Raw genomic sequence first — 22,345 nt, 5'->3', positions numbered from 1 at the left:
TTAAAGACATGGTTGCTGAGACAGGGCCCATCATGGATGGCTGGAGGTCACATATACCCCAGTAGTGACCCCCTGAGCAAGTGGTGGGCCATGCACCACTGGGGGCTTCTCTGTGTTGTCCTGCACCCCACTTAATCATAAAATTCACATCTAATTTTAAAAAAATACAGGGAATGATACACTCGAGGGGATAGTCTAGATGTGGTGCAGACTAGAAAAGCCCTGATTTGCCTCTTTCTCATTTCAGAATGCTGGGAAGAGGTAGTTCTGATGTCTCTTTGTTACCACTGGGAAGAGCAGCTGGTAGTATAGGCAGAGGAGTGGACAAACCTCCCAGTGCCTTTGGCCTTACTGCTCGGGATCCCCCTCGGCTGCCCCAGCCTCCAACTCTGTCTCCAACTTCACTGCACTCCTCTGATCCTCCTCCAGTCCTGACTATAGAGCGAAAGGAAAAGTGAGTTAAGGTCACCTACTCTGAAGGAGGGATGGCAAGGAAGGGAGGAGTTCCCTGCAGCCTGCTCTTGGGCTGCTGGATAGACATGTGGATGTTGTTCTGTGAGTCCACATTGTTCTGGGGTGATAGGGACTGGAGTGTGTTTTGCCTTTTGATAGAGAGGAGATAGATGAAGAGATAGATTCCTGAAGAAGTACAGTAGGTTTAACAGTGAATATAAACAGTTGGGTGTCCCCAGTAATCAGACTCACAGTTTGTCACTTCCCTTCCACATGAGATTGACAGTTCCCTGTCATGTTGAAGATAAGGAAGTCACCTAGAAGGAATACCAGTGACACCTCATCTCACTCTGTGGAACAGATCCTTTGTTCTTAAGTAGCTGGCCTTGTTTATTATGGTGCCATTTGTAGGGCAGCCCAGATGACTTTGCTGTGTAACTAGATGTGGCTGTGTTTTTATATCTTGACTCCCAGTTTGTGTATCTGTAAGTGGAAAAAATCTTTCCACTTTGTTTGTTATTGGGTATATGACATGTTTTGTTTTGTTTTTAATGTAGTCCCAGGTGGCTTTGAACTTCTAGGCTCAAGGGATCTTCTTCTGCCATAGCTTCTAGAGTAGATGGAACTAAGTTGTATATTATCATGCCTGGCTTGTGCTTTGTTTTTTTCTCTTCCCCTTTCTTTCTCTTTTTCTTTCCCTTTTTTCCCCCCAGAGAGCTTTTGGTCAAGCAAGGATCAAAAGGAACACCTCAGTCTTTAGGACTGAACCTCATCAAAATCCAGTGTCATAACGAAGCAGTTTATCAATATCATGTAACTTTCAGGTATGTACAGCTGTTTTTCTCCCATGTGCACTTCCTAGAGGACAGGGATGGTCTCGATAACTCAGGACTGCTCTGAATTACTCCTGATGAGTCCCCACGCAATAAGCCTGTACTCAAGGTTCTGGGAGGAAGTCCACAGTGCTTTTCCTGATTCAGGTTTTGATTTAATAGGTTCAGGCATGTGCTATGAAGCTAGAAATGGATTTAATGTGGGAGTAATGGGCTGTAACCTCAGGGCCTGTGGCTTGCATGGCTCTTCCATGGCCATTTCTGTCTTTCTGGATGTTTGATGCCTGAGCCCAGGGCCCCACATATGCTGGGCAAGTGCTCCATTGCTGAGCAGCACCTAGCACCCTTCCATCACCTCTTGGCTCATCTTTGTATTTTTATTCCTTTTATTAAACTCCTACCACTTGTTGAAGATTCATAACTCAGAAGCCTGGATCCTCCTGTACATACATTATCATACCGACATTAGTGTCTCTCCAGTGACAGTCCAGGATAGAGAGATGACTCAGTGCTTAACAGCAAGTACTGTTCTTGCAGAGGACTGAGTTTGGTTCCTAGCTCCCCTCTTGGATAGCTCATAACCAGCTGTAAGTCCAGCTCTAGGTAGATCTAACATCATACCTAAACACAGACACATACACATACAAATGATTAAAAGTAATAAAAATAAATAAATGTTAAATAAAAATAAACAATAAAATAAATGTTAAAAAATAAACTCAGTTTGAAATCAAAGAAAAGAACTTTAATTTTATACCAACATTTTAGACTTTTTCCTACTTTTGAAGTGTAAGTGTCATAGGAGTTTATGGGGTTTTTTGGAAGATTGTAGGAAAGCTTTGGTCTAGAGGTTATTGGCTGGAAGCATGACAAACAAACGTTTTGAAATATGTTTGAAGAAAATGTAAAGATAAAAACCTGCACTTTTCTGACAGTCATTGTAACCTTGGAGGAGACCATAATGTTTCCTGTGTGTACACACTGACACTCACTGACATATGGAGACATCATGTGCTTGTGAGAACACAAGGTCCCCTTTCGCAGCCTTTCATAACTTACAGTCATTGGTGTGCTCCAGTGCTCACCGGTGCTCACTCTCCCACCAGAGCACGGCTGCCTGTGGGCGTCTCCCTCATCTCTTACCACCATTACCCCACTCTGTATGATTGTTTTTATATTCCACCTATAAGCAAGATCTCTTTGACAAGGATTTTAAATTATGTGAATATGTGTCTGTGTATGGGTATATGCACACTTAGAAGGTGTACAAAGAGGTCAGAGATGTCAGATCCACTTGGAACTGGAGTTATAGGCAGCTGTGGATACAGGCTCTAGGAACAGAGCTCAGGTCTCTGCAAGAACAGTACTTGCTTTTTGTTGTTTGTTTGTTTTGTTTTTCCAGTCAGGGTAGTCCTAGCTGTAGACCAGGCTGACCTTGAACTTGGAGATCTGCTTGCCTCTGCGTCCTGAGTGCTGGGATCAAAGGTGTGTACCACCTAAGTACATGTTCTTGACCACTGGCTTATTTCACATTGGATAATGTCCTGTAGGCTCATCAATTCGGCAAATGACAGAGTTCCTTTTTACAACTGCAAAAACGAGGTACAGACACACCCTGTAATCCCAGAATTAGGACGTTGTGTTAGTCAGGATTTCTATTGCTGAGATGAAACCACATGACCAAAGAGCAAGTTGAGGAGGAAAGGGTTTATTTGACTTACACTTCCAGTTCATAGTCCATCATTGGAGGAAGTCAGGACAGGAACTCAGCAGGGCTGGAACCTGGAGACAGGAGCTGATAGACAGGCCATGCAGGGATGTTGCTTACTGGCTCACTTCCCCTGGCTTGCTCAGCCTGCTTTCTTACAGAACCCAGAACCACCAGCCCAGGGATGGCACCATCGACTGTGGGCTGGGCCCTCCCACCTTGATCACTAATTGAGAAAACGCCTTATGGCTGGTTTCAATGATTTCAAGAAAACATTTCCTCAACTGAGGCTCCTTCCTCTCTGATGAATCTAACTTGTGTCAAGGTGACATACAAAACTAACCAGTACAGTGGCCAAAGCAGAATTATTGTTTATTCAAGGCCAGTCTGGCTACATAGTAAATTCCTAGCTAGAGTGAGATCTTGTCTCATGAATGTTTGTATGTATGTATGCATGTGTGTGTGTATACACACACACACACACACACATATATACATATATATATGTATATTTGATATACTCTGATAACTGGTCAGAGTGTTAAGAATAATGAAGTGCTCAGTTCTAAACAGGACAATTGTATCACTCCCACCAAGCCTCATCTGACAATATGGAGAGGGGATGAAGAGAATGTAAGAGCTCATGGATAGATAAGTGTGCTGCATAAAGAACTTCCAAACATGACATGGCCATTGTGTTCATGAATTCACTTCAGGGTGGTCATCTTGCAGAACAACACAAAATTGGCCTGATAACACTTAATCGTGGAGGAGGAAGGGCTGATGAGGCCCTGTAAGACAGTGGTAGTTGATGGTTGTTGGAGAAAGTGGATATAATTTTCTTCACTGGTGTAGTCATTTAAAAGTTGCCCATATTCCAGTAAACAACATCATGCAAACAATTCCATCGAAACACAGTGGGTCATACACAAAGACATGAAAGTAGGGGGCTAGAGCTGTGGTTCCAAAGTTACAAGCTCTGGCTGCTCTTGCAGAGGACCGGGGTTCAATTCTCAGCATGTCTAAGGTGGCTCACAACCATCTGTAGCTCTAGTCAGGGAATCTGACATTCTTTTCTGGCTTCTACAGGCACCAGACACATACATGGTATACAGATATACATGGACAGAACACATAATAAAAAGAAAGTTTAAAAAATTTTAAGTTTTACATGAAAGTAGAAAGGGGAATTTCTTTTTAAAATAAGATTCAGAAAAACTTACTAGTTTTTGCTTGTTTTTTGAATTGTGATACTTTTTAAGCATTTATACAATTTTAAAAAATGTATTCTTCTCTCATACAATATATTCCAATCATAGTTTCCCCTCTCTACTCCTTCCAGTCCTCACCACCTTCCCTCTCCCCCAGACCCACTGCCCTTTTTGCCTTCCCCAAGAAAAGAGCAGGCCTCCCAGAGACATTAATTGAACATGACACAATAAAATGCAATAAGACCGGGTACAAAACCCTCACATCAAGGCTGGGCAAAGCAACCCAGTAAAGGAGAAGGGTCCCATGAGCAGGCAAAGGAGTCAGAGACACTTTCAGTCATACTGTTAGGAGTCCACTCAAGCCGACAGTGACAACAGATATGCAGAGGACCTAACACAGACCCATACATGCTCTACTATTGTTCCAGCCTAAGTCCCAGGAGTCCTGTTTAGTTGATTCTGAGGGCTGTGTTCTCTGGTGTTCTAGTACCTTTGGTTCCCACAATTCATTCTCTTCTTCTGCGGGGTACCCAGATCTCCCAGGGAAGGGACCCAAGGAAGACCTCTAATATAGATTGTCTCTTTGCTTAATGTTTGGCTACGGGTCTATGTGTCTGCTCCCATCAGCTGCTGGAGGCAGCCTTTGTGATGATGACTGGATTATGCACTGATCTAATGATAGCATACTATCATTAGAAATCATTTAATTAATTAATTTAGTTATTTGTTGGCCAGTCATGTTTGATTCTATCTCAAGTCTCTGGGCTCTCCAGCCTCTGGTTCCTGCTTATCCAGTAGTGTCAGGCTTGAGCTCCCTCTTTTGTGTGGGGCTCAAATTAGATTAGTCATTGGTTGGACATTGCTACAAGTTCTGTGCCACCAACTTCCCCAGTACGTCTTGCAGGCAGGATAGAGTGTAGGTTGAAAGCTTTGTGGCTAGGTTGGTCCCAGTTCCACCACTCATACCCTTTCCTGGTTACAGAAGATGGATGGTTCAGGCTCTGTATCCTCCATAACTAAGACTTCTTGGTAGGGTTACCTTAAAGATTCCAGAGTGTCTACTCTGTACTATTTCCTTCCCCCAATGTCCTCCAATCCCAGTCTTCTTTCCTCATGTTCTCTGCCTCCATCCATCCCCACCCTACCTGATCCCTCCTATTCCCATTCCCACCCACCCCAGTCCAGCCACAAAATAAGTTTCCCCTTCCCAGGAAGAATCATATGCATCCCCAACCTGAGCCCTCCTGGTTACCTTAGCCTCTTTGGGTCTGTGGGTTGTAGCACAATTATCATTATTTACTTAATAGCTAACATTCACTTATAAGAGAGTACATACCGTGTTTATCTTTTGGAGTCTGGGTTATCTCAAGTTGATTTTTTTGTTGTTGTTTTACCCATTTGCCTGCAAATTTCATGATTCCATTTTAATGGCTGAGTAATACTTCACTGTGTAAATGCACTATATTTTCTTTATTCATTTTTCAGTTTAGAGTTATCTAAGTTGTTTCCAGTTTCTGGCTATTATGGATAAAGCTGCTATGAATATAGTTGAGCAGGTGTCCTTGTGGTAGGATGGAGTGTCCTTTGGGTATATGCCAAGAGGAATATAACTGGGTTGAGGTAAATTTCCAATTTTCTGAGGAACCACCATATTGATTTCCATAGTGACTGCAAATTTTCACTCTCACCAGCAATGGAGGAGTGTTCCCTCTGTCCACATCCTCACCAGTAGGAGCTGTCACTTGTGCTTTTGATCTTAGGTGTTCTGACAGGTGTAAGATAGAATCTCAAGATGACCTACCTGAGCTTCTGGTGGCCAGCGTGGCCTGTAGTGGAACAGGTGGTCCACTTGAGTTAGGAGCTGGCATATTTTGATGAGAAGGGTGGAGAGGGGAAATTGGGTAGAGTGGGAGCAACTAAGAGAGAGGAGGAGGCCTAAGAGTGGGTGGCTGGCCTGACTGGGGTTCCACTGTGGACTCTGGTGGAGCAAGGGGGTCTCCACCCAAGTGCAGGAGGGAGTTTGTTAGGAGGAGGAGGAACCACTGTACTGGAGAGGGACAGGGCATGAGAGATGGTGTGTCGACATCACACCCTGTTTTTTCATGGGTTCTGGGGGTCGAATACTTGTGCTTACGAGGAAAGAAGTTTACCAATTAGGACATCACCTCAGATTTGTTTTCAGTTTTCTCAAGAGCTACCATACTGTTTTCCAAAATGGCTCTCCTAAGAAATATGAACTTTTGAAGGACAGCTACTAAAAGCAGAAAAAGTGGAATGGAAAGAGGAAAGAAAGTGATGGTTAGGGGAAAGGACCCAGAAGAATTGTAACAACCCAAGAAAGGATCCATCTGGATGTTACAGAGAAAATGCCCAAGATTAAAGAAACCAGGAAGAACATAGGCCATGAGGAACAGCCCATGAACCTACCACTCATTTCGAAATCTGGAAAGAACAGTAAAGAAGGCAGTAAGATTTCCTACCAGGGAGCCCGGCAGTAGTGGTACAAGCCTTTAATCCCAGCACTTAGGAGGCAGAGGTAGGCAGATCTCTGTGACTTCAGTTTAGTCTACAAAGCAAATACCAAGACAGCCAGGGCTGTTACACAGAGAGACCCTTTCTCCAAAACAACAACTACAATAACAAAAACAACAAAAACCCCAATATCCTACCAGGGATAAGGAAACAGAGCACAGCTCACATTTGGTGGCAAGGGAAGAAGGCAGCGAAGACAACCAAGTAGAGTCTCAGGAAACAGGTCTAGCATGGACTATAAGAGGAGGGCTGGATGCCAGAGGGAAGAATGTTTTTGTTATGGATGGACTGGTATATTCTGATGAAGCAGGAGGGTCTTCTTGCATTGATTAGGCCATGAAAAAGTCGTGTGTTTGTAGGACTGGAGATTTGTAACATCTAAATGGTGTTTGTGTGTGAGCATGCACACAGGCATAGGGGTCAGCTTTGGGTAGTGTCCTTAGCTGCTGTCAACCTTGTTTCTTAAGACACAGTCTCTAACTAGGACCTGCAGCTCTACTTAGTCGAAGCTGGTTAGCCAGCAAGTTCCAAGGATCCACCTGTCTATAGCTCCCAGTTACTGGAATTACAAGTAAACCACCATGAGTGCTAGGAGCAAACTCACTTAGGCTCTCATGATACAGTGTTATCCTGGTTAGTTTTATGTCACCTTGACACAAACTCAAGTTATGTAGGACAAGAACATCAGCTGAGGAAATGCCCTCATTAGGTTGCCTGTAGGCAAGTCTGGAGGACATTTCTTGGTTGACTAGCCCACTGTGGGTAGTGGCATTTTCTGGGTAGGTAGGTCCTGGAGGGTATAAGGAAGCAGGCTGACAAACACTAGGTGAAATTCAGGGAATTGTGCTTAAGAGGGTAAGGGAGGGTTGTAGGAGCCTGAGGGGTCAAGGACGACACAAAAAAGCTCAAAGAATCAACAAACCCGGATTCAGGGAGTAAAACAACAGAGAGTGCAGGGTTAACCCAGGCCCTCTATGTGTGTGTTATGGTTATGGAGCTTTGGGTTTTGTGGGACTCCTGGTTCTGGCACTTTTATCTGCTTTTGGGACCCTTGTAATTCCAATGGGTTGTTGCTTTGTCCAGCCTTAATCTGAAGGAAAGTGCCTCATCTTATTGCAACTTGATATGTCATATTAAGTTGACAACTCTGGGAACCCTGCTCCTTTCTTAAGGGAAATAGAAGAGGGGATGGGGAGGGAGGAGGGGACATGGAGGGAGGCAGGGAGGAGAAACTGCTGTCCAGATGTAATATATGAGAGAAGAAATTACTATAAAAGAAAAAAGTAAGCTGGCTGAACAAGCCAGTAATCAGTAGTCTGTCTCTAATTTCCTGGCTTTAATTTCTGCCCTAGTTTTCCTTAGTGATAGAATGTGACCTGAGAGTTGTATGCTGGAATAAACCATCTCCTCCCTCAGTTTGATTTTGGTTGTGCTGTTTTGTCATAGCTATAAAAAAAAAAAAAAAAAACTAGGGCAAGGTCTAGCACTTTACTGGCTGAGCCACCTCCCTGAGCCCAGTTGGACTTTGGAAGCCATGGTGTGAAGGTGATGTGATTGAGAAGACACTGATGATATGGAAAACGATGATGTGGTGCAGTAGTTGCCTATAGCTTTCTCATGGAATGTGAACATGAAGGGGAATGTCAAAATGTTGCTCCAAGTGTGCACAGGTGTCCTAATCCGAAAATCTGAAACCTGAAATGCCCCAGAATCTAAAAAGTTTTGAATGTGGACATGAAGCCATAAGTAGAAAATTACACATCATGAAACTCTCATATGCAGAATTGTCAAAAGTATTATGTAAGGGGCTGGAGCAATGGCTCGGTGGCTAAGAGCATTTGCCGTTCTTGCAGAAGGTCAGGGTGTTCCCAGCACCCATATGGTGACTCACAAACATTGGTAGCACCAGATCGAGGGGGATCCAGTGCCCTCTTCTGAGCTCCATGGTCAACAGGTACATATGAGCTACATATATTTGCAGTTAGGCGAAATATTCATACACATAAAACAAACCTGAGCCAGGAATAGTGTACAGGACTTTAATCTTATCATCCAGGAAGCCGAGGCATGTTGATATCCACAAGGCAAAGGCTAAGCTGGTCACAGTGAGTTCCAAGCCAGCCAGGGCTATGTCATAAAGATCTCTTTCAAAAGACAACGACAAAAATAAACCTAAAAAATGTTTTTTTAAATATATAAAATTACCTTTAGACTGGGCATATACAAAAAATGAGTGCATTTCATGTTTATACTTAGGTCTCATCCGCAGGATATTTCATTATGTATATGCAAATACTCCAGGATCAACACTTTGGATGTAAGAATTTGGCATCAAGTATACCCAATCTGCATATCAGTTTTTTTTTGAGGAGAAATGTTATTATGTGAATAATTTTAGGGATGCCATTTGAATTTGGTTAAGTCTTCCTATACTTGAACATACTTGGCTCTTTTTTTTTAAAAGTCGGATTCGTTCACACTTTATAGTTGGAAAACAAGATTGTGTCTTGGTGTATATAGTAGAACAATCATTGTATAAGGTAGCTGTAACAATTTTTTAAGCTGCCAATTTGCTGCAGTGAATAATAAAAAGTTTAAATTGCCATGAATGAAAAATGATTAAAATCTCATTAAAAGTACCTTATGGTACAGATATTGTGGTTCATGCCTTTAATCCCAGTACTTGAAAGTCAGAGGCAGGGGAATCTCATTGAGTTCAAGGCCAGCGTGGTCTACAGAGACTCTTGTCTCAACAACAACAAAACAAAAGCAGTTTAGGGGCTGGAGAAATAGTTTAGAGGTTAAAAAACAACAAAAACGTGCTGCTCTTGCAGAGAACAGAGTTCAGCTCAGCGTGCATACAGGTGGGTCACAGCCCCTATAGCTCCTGCCCGGGGATTCTGCTCCCCTCCTCCAGCCTCTGCAGATACACACAGACACATGCACATACACAGAAGAAGAAATCTCGAAAAGGGGTTTTTAAATTTATTTATATTTATTTATTTTTTTTTCGAAAAGGATTTTTTAAACAAAGGGAAAAAACGCTTTAAAAATGTGTTCCTGTAAAGATGCAGAGCAGCGATTGGCAGACCACAGTCGGTCCAAGGTTGGACCTGGTTCACAGCTTGTTTTACTGTGAAATTTTATTGAACTTTGCCGTCCATACTTATGAGATTCTATGCTATGATTTTGTGTTGTTATAGCAGAGATGCAAGATTTTATGGTCATGTAAAGCCGTAGATACTTACAATGTTCTTACAGTGTTCTGATCCCCTGTAAGTCTAGAAGGACATACATGTGTAAAGCAAACTGTCTATAGAATTACGGATTTTTGTTTGTTTTGTTTTATTTTGTTTTTTTTTGCCTTCCCTCTAGTCTTTTCTCAGTTGTTTATAGAGGTCTTAAACTGATGATCCCCCTGCCTCAGCCTCTCATGTAGCTGAACTACAGGAATACACTCCAAGCCCAGTAGATTTTCTAATGTTTGTACTCCAGCAGGTATCCTTCAGTCATTGTCTCTTTAGTCAGCTATGTAATTACACATGTGGCCACTAGGTGGAGTGCAGGTACAAAAATGCTTCTTAAAGTAACAAGCAGCTTTGGTAAAGACTGCTGTTTGAGTCAAAATTAACTAAAATCCTCTTTGTTATTTTGCAGCCCCAATGTGGAGTGCAAAAGCATGAGGTTTGGCATGTTGAAGGACCACCAATCTGTCACTGGAAACGTTACTGCTTTTGATGGCTCTATTCTTTATCTTCCTGTTAAGCTTCAACAAGTGAGACCCAGTGGAGATTGTGGTGTGGATGAAATTCATGTGTGCTCTGATGGTTTGAGTAGTGGTAAAGTACAGGTTTTCTGGACAGTTTACTTGAACCTTGCCATTTTTAGATAGAGGGCAGATTTCTGCAGAACACAGCAGAAATCATCTCCCTACCCCCACCCCAGCTTAAGTGTAAGAAGTAACACTTCTTACTTAAATAGACAGGTGGAAACGTTTGGTCTCTTGACAACCTCTCAGATTTTCAGCTTCAGGGCTCAGCAGTGAAGAGCACCTGATTCTCCTGCAGAGAACCCCGTTTCAGTTCCTACCACCCACACTGGGTGGTGTCGGTCAGCCTCACCAGTTGCAGGGGTCTGAAGCCTTCTTCTGGCCACCTTGGGTACCTGTATATACAAGATACACATATACATTTACATGAAATCAATTAAAAAAATAAGACCAAAGATTTAAATTTTCAACTTTGACTTTTACTTATTTTGTTTGTTTACTTATTGTCTCACTTATTTACTGTTCATTTATTGCCCAGCACAAACTGCAAAGTGAGGGGGAAGTAGAAGCTCCCTTTTGCGCTCTAGAACTCTGAGTTACAGTTAAGACTTTGTAGCTTTGTCATTTCTTGTTACTTGTACATGTTTATTTGTTAGCTTGTTGAGTTAAAAAGCCAGAGAAAAACTGATGATGCCGAGATCAGCATCAAGATTCAGCTGACAAAGATCCTGGAGCCATGTTCCGACTTGTGCATTCCCTTCTACAATGTTGTCTTCCGGCGGTAAGGAGGCCACTGCAGTCTTGTGCCCTTCACTCACCATGGCTGGAATAAGGAGATGTGGATGGTGCCATACACAGTGTCTGTCCATGGTGGGCTTGGAAGCACTTAATGAGTGATCTTAGTATTAACTCACTCAAAAACTCTCTCACTCGACAGCTGTGGATATCTGACATTAGGTATGTGGGTAACGGAGTAGGCAGATGGATTCTTTTGGATTAGTTTATGAATTTTTCAGACCAGATGTTTGTTTTTGAGACAGGATTTTGTATAATTCAGGCTAGTCTCAAGCTTGATGTGTAACTAAGGATGGCTCACCCTGACCCTCCTGCTTCAGCTTCCCTAATGCTGGGATTATAGGCATGAGTGACCACACTCAGCCACAACAGACATTAATATTTGAAGGGCTCCTCAGTACAAATATATTTGGTGACAGATATTTTCTACACTTTAAAAAATTATACATAGTTTATAGTTGTTTATCTTCTTTTCAGGGACTCTCAGTTTTGCCCAGGTGTTTTTTTTTGTTTTGTTTTGTTTTTTTCTTTTCTTTTTTTCGGAGCTGGGGACCGAACCCAGGGCCTTGTGCCCGCTAGGCAAGCGCTCTACCGCTGAGCTAAATCCCCAACCCCTTGCCCAGGTGTTAATCCCAAACTATCTCTCATTTAATGAACTGGAACTTAAAGTGAGCTCCTGGTACAAACACAGTTCCCTTGATGGGCTGTTCACAAACTGGAAACTAGTTCATTTGCATGGTGGTCAGTAATATAATTAAGCTGGGTTCAGTGAGTTGGGTCCCAAGAGAGCCTTCAGTCATCTGTACACACTGTAGATGCATGACTTTCTAGCTTAACTTTTCTACAGCAAGACTGTTCTAAACATAGGCTACATTATGCAAAGAGCAGAAGCTTTTCTGCACCTTCAGGCTTGCAGAGGAACCCATAGCTAAGACTGAAGGAGCCTTTGGACAACTTTTCTGTTAGGCTTAGAATGCAGAACGAGTGAATATGTAGCTCTGTGGCCCACCCAGCTCTGAGAAGAAGGAAGGGAACTCACCCCTGCCATTTATTTCAGGGTAATGAAACTTTTGGATATGAAGCTTGTGGGGAGAAACTTCTATGATCCTACAAGTGCCATGGTACTGCAGCAACACAGGTTGGTGGTTTTTTCTTCTGCTTCATTTTTGATTATTCTGGAAAGAAACTTTCATTATGTCCACTATACATAGAACAAAAGCTTCAACAATATTTTATTGTCATAAGTACAATTTATCAACTAAATCTTTTTATTTATATTTCTATGTTTGTACTGATAATGATTTGGTTATCAGTTCGCCCCACCTTCCTCATTATTATCAGGAAGGGCAGTATCAGAATTGTGTAAAATAGGGGCCCTGATACTCTTAGAACATCTCTCTCTTCAGATTGCAGATCTGGCCTGGCTATGCAGCTAGTATCCGGAGGACAGATGGGGGTCTCTTCTTGCTCGCTGATGTCTCTCATAAGGTCATTCGGAATGACTCTGTACTGGATGTCATGTGAGTGAATAGTGGGATCCACCTTTATCACCATGATGACTTTCCAAAGTTCAGAAATGGGTAGTTGGAGGACAGGCTAGACACAGGACCCTGTTGTCTCTGTCTGTATGTGGGTGGGGTTAATCATAAAATGTATTAAAAGAACTGGATCCAGGTATAGTGACTCCTTCAGGGCTGAGGCAAGAGGGTTACCTCAAGTTCAGTCCTGGCCTAGGCTATATAGAGTTCCAGGCCAGCCTGAGCTACAGTGCAAGACTCTAACTCAGAAAACAAAACAGAGAGCTGGAAGGATGTGCTCTCTTCTGAAGTCTGCTGAGGTGAGCATCTGACTGAGCATATGCTGTTTTAGAGCTCCTTTATTTTCGTGGGTGGGTGAGATCAAATTAGTTCTTCTGAGCCTTGTTTTTAAGTCTTGTCAGGCATCACCCCATTATGTCACATAACAGACTGAGGGAACTGGTGGGGCTTTTGTACTTTTGAGACAGTATTATTACTGTCTGTATTGCAGGCTAGCCCAGAAGTCATGCTGTGATCTAAACTGGCTCTTAATATGACTGCAGTACAAAGCCACCCAGCTCTAGAGCAGGGGACCCTCTACAGTTACGGCCACTTTCATCCTCTGGACCCTTTGGTTCTTACAGATGCCAGGAAACTGCCAAGGAAAAGTTATTTTCTTAGAGGTCAGAGCAGCTCAGCCTTTTTTTTTTTTTTTTTTTTTCCTTTTTTTCGGAGCTGGGGATCGAACCTAGGGCCTTGCACTTGCTAGGCAAGCGCTCTACCACTGAGCTAAATCCCCACCCCCAGCTCAGTCTTTAGAAATAGATTTCCCCCATTTCCCAGGAATAACTTACATGTTTCTGAATGATAACAAGCAGGTAGGTTTCTCCAGTGGGTTCTGTGTTACATGTTGCTGTTACATTCACAGTAACTGATTTAATGATTAGCCCAGTGGAGTTCAGGACCATCCTCAAATGTCTGCTAGGTGCTGGTGGGGTTGGCTTGGCTGGGTTTTCTTCTGGCTGGCTGGGATACCCCCACCTCCTTCCCTATGCTACCACCTTTTATATCTCAGACCTAACACTGCCTCTGTGTTGTTGCCCTGCTCTGGTACAGGGCATGTCCTCCATTATCTCCAGAGAAGGGTACCTAGGGGGAATTGCTGTGAGCTTCAGTTTTACCTTAGACTGAGTGATGTTCTAGGCAGGAGGGGCTTCCCCTCAGAACCATGGCGGTGCTGCTTTCCAGTGATCCTACCTTTGTGTGAGCAGAACCATAGTGAGTTCTGTTTCTCAAGTAGTCAGGTACTCTCCTCATTGTGCTTCCTGTTTTTTTGTTTTTGTTTTTGTTTTTGTTTTTTTTTGTTTGTTTTTTTTTTTAAAGGTTCACAAACTTCCCTTTCTGTTGTTTTGGGGTTTTTTTGTTTTTTTTTTTTGGAGCTGGGGACCGAACCCAGGGCCTTATGCTTGCTAGGCAAGCGCTGTTTTGGGTTTTTTAAATCAGGGTTTCTCTGTGTAGCTGTGTCTGTCCTGGATCTCCCTCTGTAGATCAGACTGGCTTCAAACTCACAGAAATCTGCCTGCCTCTGCCTCATAAGTTGTGGGGGAAAGGTATGTGCAACCACACCTGGCTCCTTTTTGTTGTTTTATCAGCACATACTAATTATATATAATGTTGTTCTTGTGACATTGCATATATGTATATGATGTATTTGGTCAGTGTTCCCCTACCACCCCTTCTTATACTCCTGTTCATTCCTTGCTACTTCCTAACCAGTTGCTCTTCTCCCCTCTCGTGTGTTATTTTGTTGAGCATATTTTTTTGTGACTCAGCAGTCAGGGTTATGTGAGCATGGATGCAGGCTGAGTTACCAGGAGCTATGTACCACTGAAGAAAATCCTTTCTTAATCTCCCAGCAGCTATTGGGTCCTCAGAGAGGAGTAGGACCTCGAGAGTCTCCCCATCAACAACTTTAACTCCCCCTGCTCCTTAGGATGGAAGGTTATCTGGCTCAGTCTCTTGCGGGTCTCTCTGTAGTCTTCTGAAATATTAGTTGTTCTGTGTTCCTTTCTGTACATTTTAGGATTCTCTTTGGTGTCCCCGCCAGCGGGGACCCAGTTATTCAGGGTCCCGAAGAGGCTTTCTACCTGTGGGCCAAAATGAGGGTGAAGAGAAGAAGGAGACCAAGCAAAAGTTCTGTTGTCAAGGTCTCATTTATTGGGGTGAACGTTACAGCTTTTAAGGCTTTCAGGAAGGGGGAGTGTCCTTTGTGAAACATGAAGGAGGGGGAGGTGCGGATACAGGCAGTGATAGCTGGAGGCAAAGAGGTCAGGCGGTAGACGATGAGGTCAGGCGGTGGAGACACCGGGTGTTGATTCAGGAGGTAACAGGTATCTGCTCAAGCTGAGGCATCCCTTAAATGTTATCTTCCTATGCCGTAAATTCATGGGAGAGGCTTTCATTCAACAATCTTAAGACTTATGGCAGTCATCTTAGGGGTGAATATCTGTGGCCAAACAGCCCAGAGTCACCTAGCCACTTTGAGCCATGCAGTCAAAAAGCGGCTAGGCCCAAATCCAATACGGCTCCGTGCATCTCCCCCATTTTTCTTTTATAAAAGACCATTAGGTGGAAGTAGTGGTCTGAGAGAGATCAGACATGCCTCACAGAGTGCCCAGCTCGGCCATGGTGAGCCACTCTTGCACTTAGGACTGCACCCCAATGGCTAGGAATGAACTTATGCTGTAACACACCGTTCTGGGCTCTACGTGTGTGTTTATTGGGGGAGAAACTGGGCAGAGGAGCATTTGACCGGCCCGTACATTTAAACGGGGTGTAGCCACCTCTGTCTTAGGATCGACCTCTCGAACCCCAGCCTTATCCGTCATAGGATTACCTTGTCGCCCCCAAGGCTCCTGTCTTAGATTGGTCAAGGGTCAGAGGAAGTTGCCCGTCCCTGAGGATAGCTACATTGGATCATCTTCTCATTCCTCTTACTTGAGCCCAGGGGCGAAAGAGTAGGAGCCAGATGGCATTAATATAAGAGATTGTGGAAATTGAGCCTCTCCCGATAAGTAGTGGGCACCTCATCTGGTTCTCCTCAGCTGCTATGGCCATACCACCAAGGGTCTAGTCAAGCCTCTCCTGTAATAAAATTTAGAATTCCCAATTGTTAGCAACTACTCCAGAAAGTTCACCCACTGTGCTTGCTTAACAATAGCACAAGTTAAGGCAGCAAGAGTCACCAGGGGAATGAGGGGGGCAGGGGTAACAGCTGGAGTCCAGTCTTCTGCAGCAAGCAGCAGTGCACAGAGGGTCTGAGCATAGGCCGTGGTGGGACGGGAACACGCAGTGGTAACACTGACTGCAGCAACGCCAAAATTTCTGTGATGACAAAAGATGAGTGGGAATCCTCCATATTCCTCCAAGGACACAGGAATGACTCCAGGGACCCGAACCAGGAGAGCTGAATCTTCATGCTCCCAGGATCAGCATGGCTCACCAGCCACTTGGGCAGCTGGCACACTCCTGTAGCATCCTGTAGAAAAAACACAAAGATTCCCTCTTCCCCATATAAAATATCTGAACAGTATCATGCCAATATGTGGATCTTTCTATTTCACCTAGGCAGAAGTATGCTTAGTTGTAGGGTGCCATAAACTCAGAGTGTTTCTTGGCATCCAAATTTTAAAATTGAAATAAAAGGAGCATATTTTAGCATACAGGGATAACTCCCCCCCCCTTTTTTTTTTTTTGGTTCTTTTTTTTCCGGAGCTGGGGATCGAACCCAGGGCCTTGCGCTTCCTAGGCAAGCGCTCTACCACTGAGCTAAATCCCCAACCCCATAACTCCCCTTTTTTATTTACTAAAATATTGTTAAAATATTATTTATTGGGGTTGGGGATTTAGCTCAGTGGTAGAGCGCTTGCCTAGCAAGCACAAGGCCCTGGGTTCTGTCCCCAGCTCCGGAAAAAAAAGAAAAAAAAATATTATTTATTAAGATAAGTCCTTGAGGATTAAATTGAGGACACTGAGCACTTGTATTTATAAATTTACTTTTACACCAAATTATTGTCTCCAGCATTACTGTTTTGGATATATAAAGAATGAGATTTTTTGACTAACTGTTCCTATGTAAGGCCTATAATCTGTCTGGTATCATTGTCCTCCCTTGTTAAGGGGTCTAGGCAATCCAGTTTGAGTTCTTAAATGGCCTATAAAGGAACAGTACTTAGTGCTCTTAACCACTGAGCCATCTCTCCAGCCCCTCACCAGCTTTATTTACCTAAACGTAAGCACTAATTAGAGATGCCAAATCCTATAAATATTGTCCAGATTTAGTCGCACTAGAAATCCCTGAGCCGGCAGGGTGAGGCTGGGAGTTGAAAGTAAGCAAATGGAGTCTTCCTCTTTTTAAGAGGGTGTGTTATCAACTCCATTACCATTTTCAAAGAGCTGGGTCTATGGTTTTGTTTAGTTGTCTGAGCCAGAGCACTGAAAGGACAGTGAGTTGTCAGACAATTCACACTGAAATCACTTTGATTTTAAGTAGAAAACCTGCCTCTAATATAGCATTAAGTAATTGTATAATTTGAGGGCTAGTAGTATCTAAAAAGGGAAACTTTTTAATCATCTGTAAACCATAAGCCATACATTGGCTATCAGTATATGACTTAAAAGCTTGATTTTTTTTTTTTAAAAAACAGTGGCTACAGCACGTAATTTAATAATCTGTGCTAAAGCAGGGGAAACTGAAGAGAATAAACAAGTGATCCAATCATACATGTAGCCTTTTCATTAGATGAACCACCTATAAATATAGTAAGCTCATTTCCTATGGGTTGCATGCACAAATTTATAGGAAATACAAAAGCATGCAAAGAGTAAAATTATCAATTTTGCCTGAGATTTGTATATGTGATAGGCCAAATATCAGTATTTTGTAATAACCAATTTAATTGTTGTTTGGAATAAGATATGTTTTACCAGGTTTCTTTTTTAAAATACTTCCATGACTCTAGTCTATAATTCTGTATTAACACAACTGAAGCTTTATCTCCAATGAGGATAACAAAGGAAGGCTTAAGTCCTCTGGTAAGGTGAGGTATTTAGCCAATTAACATATCCTTAGAAGCTTAAAATTAGCTTCAAATATTCTTTTCTGGAGTAGTGCAACAGCTACTCCCCAAATATTAAAGCTCATTTTGAGAGCAAAGGTTTGTAGTAAAAATTTCCATATACACTGAAAGATTTAAGGTTCTAACTTCTTACATTGAAGAAGCGACAAAATTACATAATATAAGGCTATTAGCCATTCTTTTGTAAAAATTTTAGTGATATCACTTTATGGGCTCTCTAAAATTATAAGCAAGCTCACGAAATGAAAACTCACAATGGCCAGGACGTAAACAAATTGTATAAAATCAGTCCTCTAAATCTATCTTGAAATGGCAGTTGGAGTAAGCAAACTGGCTGTAATGCTCTCACAAGTTCTAAAACCTCATCAATCTTTCGTAAGTCTTGTAACAATCTCTACCTGTTTGATTTTTTTTTTTTTTTCTGTGTCAAGCCAGAAGAGGAAAAGGCCTCTGGTTTCTTTATGGACCAAACTATATATCTAAAGTACAGCACTTAGCAGGTATCTGCGAAGCACAGTGGGGAACCCTGGCTGAGACTTCGGTAAAAAAAGGACAGACTATGTGGCCTGAATAAATTAGAGAAATAACCAGGAAGGCCAACCTAATTCTGACTCAGGTGAGAAGTACCTGGCCAGACTGCCAGTTGGGAACAAAAAGCTTCCACATGCAAGGGCAGGGCTCAGCAGGGGTCAAACCTTGTTGGAGACCCAGAAGGGTCTTGTTGCAGCTGAAAACATTCCATGAATGTAAACTTCTTGTGCCATAAATTACAGGGAGAGGCTTTTGATCCTACAATCTAAGGCTAAGGCCAAACAGTGACAAGGCAACCAGGCCCATGTCACATGTTATCTAGAATGACTTCATCTAAATTACAATTTTAAGCCAACTTTCTGTTACCAATGTTACACCTTTTTAACCATATCTAATAACTTAAAAGCCAATAGTACATAACCAAGGCGTGTAGAGCATATTTATACATTTAAAACCAATCAGAAATAAAATTGAAGTGGCTATACATGTCTTTAATAGTTACACCAAGCACCATTTTTAGTTTTCTAGCTGTGATTTTAAGAGAAGCACCTTGTCACCTGTCGAGTCCAATAATCACAGTCAAAGATTTTTCAGTTTCATTACCATAGAAGCTGTGAAGCTCCTGGTGCCTTTAGGATCGGCCAGTACAAACATTTAGCCAGCCCCCGGGGAGCTTGTCCAGCAGACTTAGGCTTCTAGCTACAGATGTAGGCTCCAAAAGCCAATTGAAACTGTTTTTTTATTTATTGTTCTCTTCTTGAAACGAGTTAAAACCAAGTCAAGGTGTGAACGACTGGCAGATAAAGTTTTTACCATTTTTTCTTTTGAACACGAAACATAAAACATTTAAACAACGAGAAACAAAAATCACAGACATAAACTGACAGACATGGATAGCTTGGTGTACCAAGGACAGATAATAGACAAAGAGGGAAAAAACTAGATGGTGTCCCACCCAAAGGGACCCACATATCCTACCTATGGAACCCAGAACCAGAAATAAGCATTTCTCCAATAGGAGCCAGCAGAGAGGCAGGATGTCTCCTGCCTTCCCTCTGTTCCTAGGAGAGCTCTAAAAAGTTTTTCTCTTTCTCCAAAGCATCCGTGGAGAGTCCGGGAGGACTGTTTTTCCCAAACCCATTCTCTCTCATGTCTAGGGTGTAAACTATCTCTAGTCAGGATCCAAAGACTAAAATATAACTCTAAAAGAACGCATATGCAAAAACACTTTACCATTACCTTGTCCCTTTTTTATTACAAGTTTTACTTAAGCTAGCCCCACACTGCTTAAAATTAACCAGGGACACCTTTCATCAATAAAACAAAAATACTTGATTAAATCCTTTTTCTTAACTCTTAATCCTCTCTCCCTGAGTGAGCACTTGATCTCTCCTATGAAACAAGCCTCCTAAATCCATACCTTCCCCATGGCAATTAGACGACAATTATTTGACCGGTCCTTACCTCCCTCTTCAGCAACGCATGAGCGATACGGCCTGAAGAGTCCTCGATTCCCACTGCAGCTCTCTTATCTCCGTCGTCCTGTAGTCGGCCTTGCTTCAGGGTCCCTGTGTTCGGGCGCCACTTGTCCCCACCAGCGGGGACCCAGTTATACAGGGTCCCGAAGAGGCTTTCTACCTGTGGGCCAAAATGGGGGTGAAGAGAAGAAGGAGACCAAGCAAAAGTTCTGTTGTCAAGGTCTCGTTTATTGGGGTGAATGTTACAGCTTTTAAGGCTTTCAGGTAGGGGGAGTGTCCTTTGTGAAACACAGAGGAGGGGGAGGTGCGGATACAGGCAGTGATAGCTGGAGGCAAAGAGGTCAGGCAGTAGACGATGAGGTCAGGCGGTGGAGACACTGGGTGTTGATTCAGGAGGTAACAGGTATCTGCTAAGGGAGCTGAGGCATCCCTTGAATGTTATCTTCCTGTGCCATAAATTCATGGGAGAGGCTTTCATTCAACAATCTTAAGACTTATGGCAGTCATCTTAGGGGTGAATATCTGTGGCCAAACAGCCCAGAGTCACCTAGCCACTTTGAGCCATGCAGTAAAAAGCGGCTAGGCCCAAATCCAATACGGCTCCGTGCACTTTGGATGATTTTCTTCTTGCCTGAAGGATAGTATGCCATTTAGTTTAGGATTTACTGGTGACAGTTTAGATGTTTATCTAAAACTGTCATTTATTCTGCTTTTTAAACTAAAGTTTGTAATCGGTAGATATATTCTTCTAACATTTCGTCTATATTCCATTGTCTTCTAGCTTACATTGTTTTAGTCACAAATCAGCTGTCCGTGTTACCATTATTTTTAAAAAATTATCCTTAAATTTTGTCTTCTCAGAAGTTTTGTTATAGTTTATCTAGTTATAGTCTCTGTTAAAGAAAAGATTGTGGGGCTGGAGAGATGGCTCAGTGGTTAAGAGCACTGACTGCTCTACAAGAGGTCCTGAGTTCAAATCCCAGCAACCACATGGTGGCTCACAACCATCTGTAATGAGACCTGGTGCCCTCTTCTGGTGTGTCTGAAGACAGCTACAGTGTACACAGTATATATAAATAGAAGAAATAAATTTAAAAAGTAAAATAATTAAAAAAAAGATTGTGATACCTGTTTAGAATAGTAAAGTAGACTTTGTGAGGACCGTTGGTGGGGAACACTGTGATGGTGGGAGGGATGGACTTAACTCTGAAGACCGTTCACAAGGCAAAAAGGAGGACTGTTAGGTGGACATTTGCTATGTTGCCTAGGCTGGTCCAAACTCCTAGCTGGGCTAGAAGCAATACTGCCACAGCCCCCCAGGTGGCTGGCCACTACAGGCATATACTACTTAGCTTGTCCCACTTGGGAAGTGGAAATCTATTCAACATTAGCAGTCTTGGGAGAATAGAAAGGAATTCCTATCAGAAACACCATGTAGACGGATTGTAACCAGCAGACTGAAGAGATCGTAGCAGTAGACCTTGTACATCACCTGGGGGATTATGCAGGCAGGCTGATCAGATATGAAAGACAATCAGATATCAAGGCTGGAACTCTGGCTAAACTGACTCAGTAGGACTCTTGCTAAAATGGGTCAGTGCAGTGGGTGGTGAAATGGAAGCCTGGTTAAGAAGAGCCCAATTAGTTCTTGGTCAAGGAGAAGCTCTTCCTTACATCCCGATTATAGTACTGTGGGGCCCTCTTGTAGTTGTCTGCTCTTGAGTGTGGGCTGGACTTTTCCACACATCTCAGTGAATATGTGGGAGGTAGAGTATGAACAGACTGCTTTCTGTCTAGGGCATGCTCTCATACTGTCTCTTGGGTCACTCACTCAAGGGAAGCCAGTGGCCATGTTACCAGCAAGCCTTTGGAGTAGCTCACTAAAGTGATCTTGGTAACTTCTCAAGGTAAACTTCTACCTTGAGATGGCTGCAGCCAGGGTGAAAATCTTGTCTGCATCCACGCCAGAGTTGCCTTGCTAGGGCATACTTAATTTCTGACCTACAAAAACCCGAGATAATAAGCATATATCTAGTTTATTATTATTATTGTTGTTGCTGTTCTTGTTGTTTTTGTAAATCTGGAGACAGAACTTAAGGCCTCATGTATGACTGACTAGCATCCTGTCACTAAGCTACATTCCAGCTTTTGTATGGTTTTTTGTACATCTGTTTCTTTGTGTGTATGTATACATGTATGTATAAAGGTCAGAGGACAGTTTGAAGGAAGAGATTTTCTCCCTCCACCTTTAGGATCCAGGAATCAAACTCAAGTCTTCAGATTTGGCAGCAAGTGCCTTTACCCACTGAGCCATCTAGCTAGCCCCAATGTGACCATATTAAATAGCCTTATTGAGATACAGACTGAAATATACTCATTT

General features: G+C 42.7%; 1 protein-coding gene across 6 annotated transcripts in view; it reads left to right on the top strand.

The window, feature by feature from the left end:
* Piwil2 (piwi-like RNA-mediated gene silencing 2) overlaps window positions 1-22,345 on the top strand; it is a 66,603-nt gene that overhangs the window by 6,859 nt on the left and 37,399 nt on the right. For 5 of the 6 annotated variants that reach the window (XR_015638032.1, XR_015638033.1, XM_087585787.1 and 2 more), the window contains exons 5-10: window positions 248-454; window positions 1,167-1,277; window positions 10,395-10,512; window positions 11,163-11,287; window positions 12,359-12,439; window positions 12,708-12,821. Coding sequence is in view for 4 of the 6 variants with exons in the window: in XM_087585787.1 (XP_087441913.1) it covers window positions 248-454; window positions 1,167-1,277; window positions 10,395-10,512; window positions 11,163-11,287; window positions 12,359-12,439; window positions 12,708-12,821 (756 nt within the window). In the remaining 2 variants the exon portion in view is untranslated. Of the gene's footprint in view, window positions 1-247; window positions 455-1,166; window positions 1,278-10,394; window positions 10,513-11,162; window positions 11,288-12,358; window positions 12,444-12,707; window positions 12,822-22,345 lie in introns of all 6 variants that reach the window. The other variant, XM_087585788.1, reaches the window with a different exon arrangement.

Source organism: Rattus norvegicus, chromosome 15, assembly GCF_021556685.1.
Source record: "Rattus norvegicus strain SHRSP/BbbUtx chromosome 15, alternate assembly SHRSP_T2T, whole genome shotgun sequence".
NCBI lineage: Eukaryota > Metazoa > Chordata > Mammalia > Rodentia > Muridae > Rattus > Rattus norvegicus.
The sequence above is the reverse complement of the archived record's forward strand: the minus strand, read 5'-3'. Positions and strand labels throughout refer to the sequence as shown.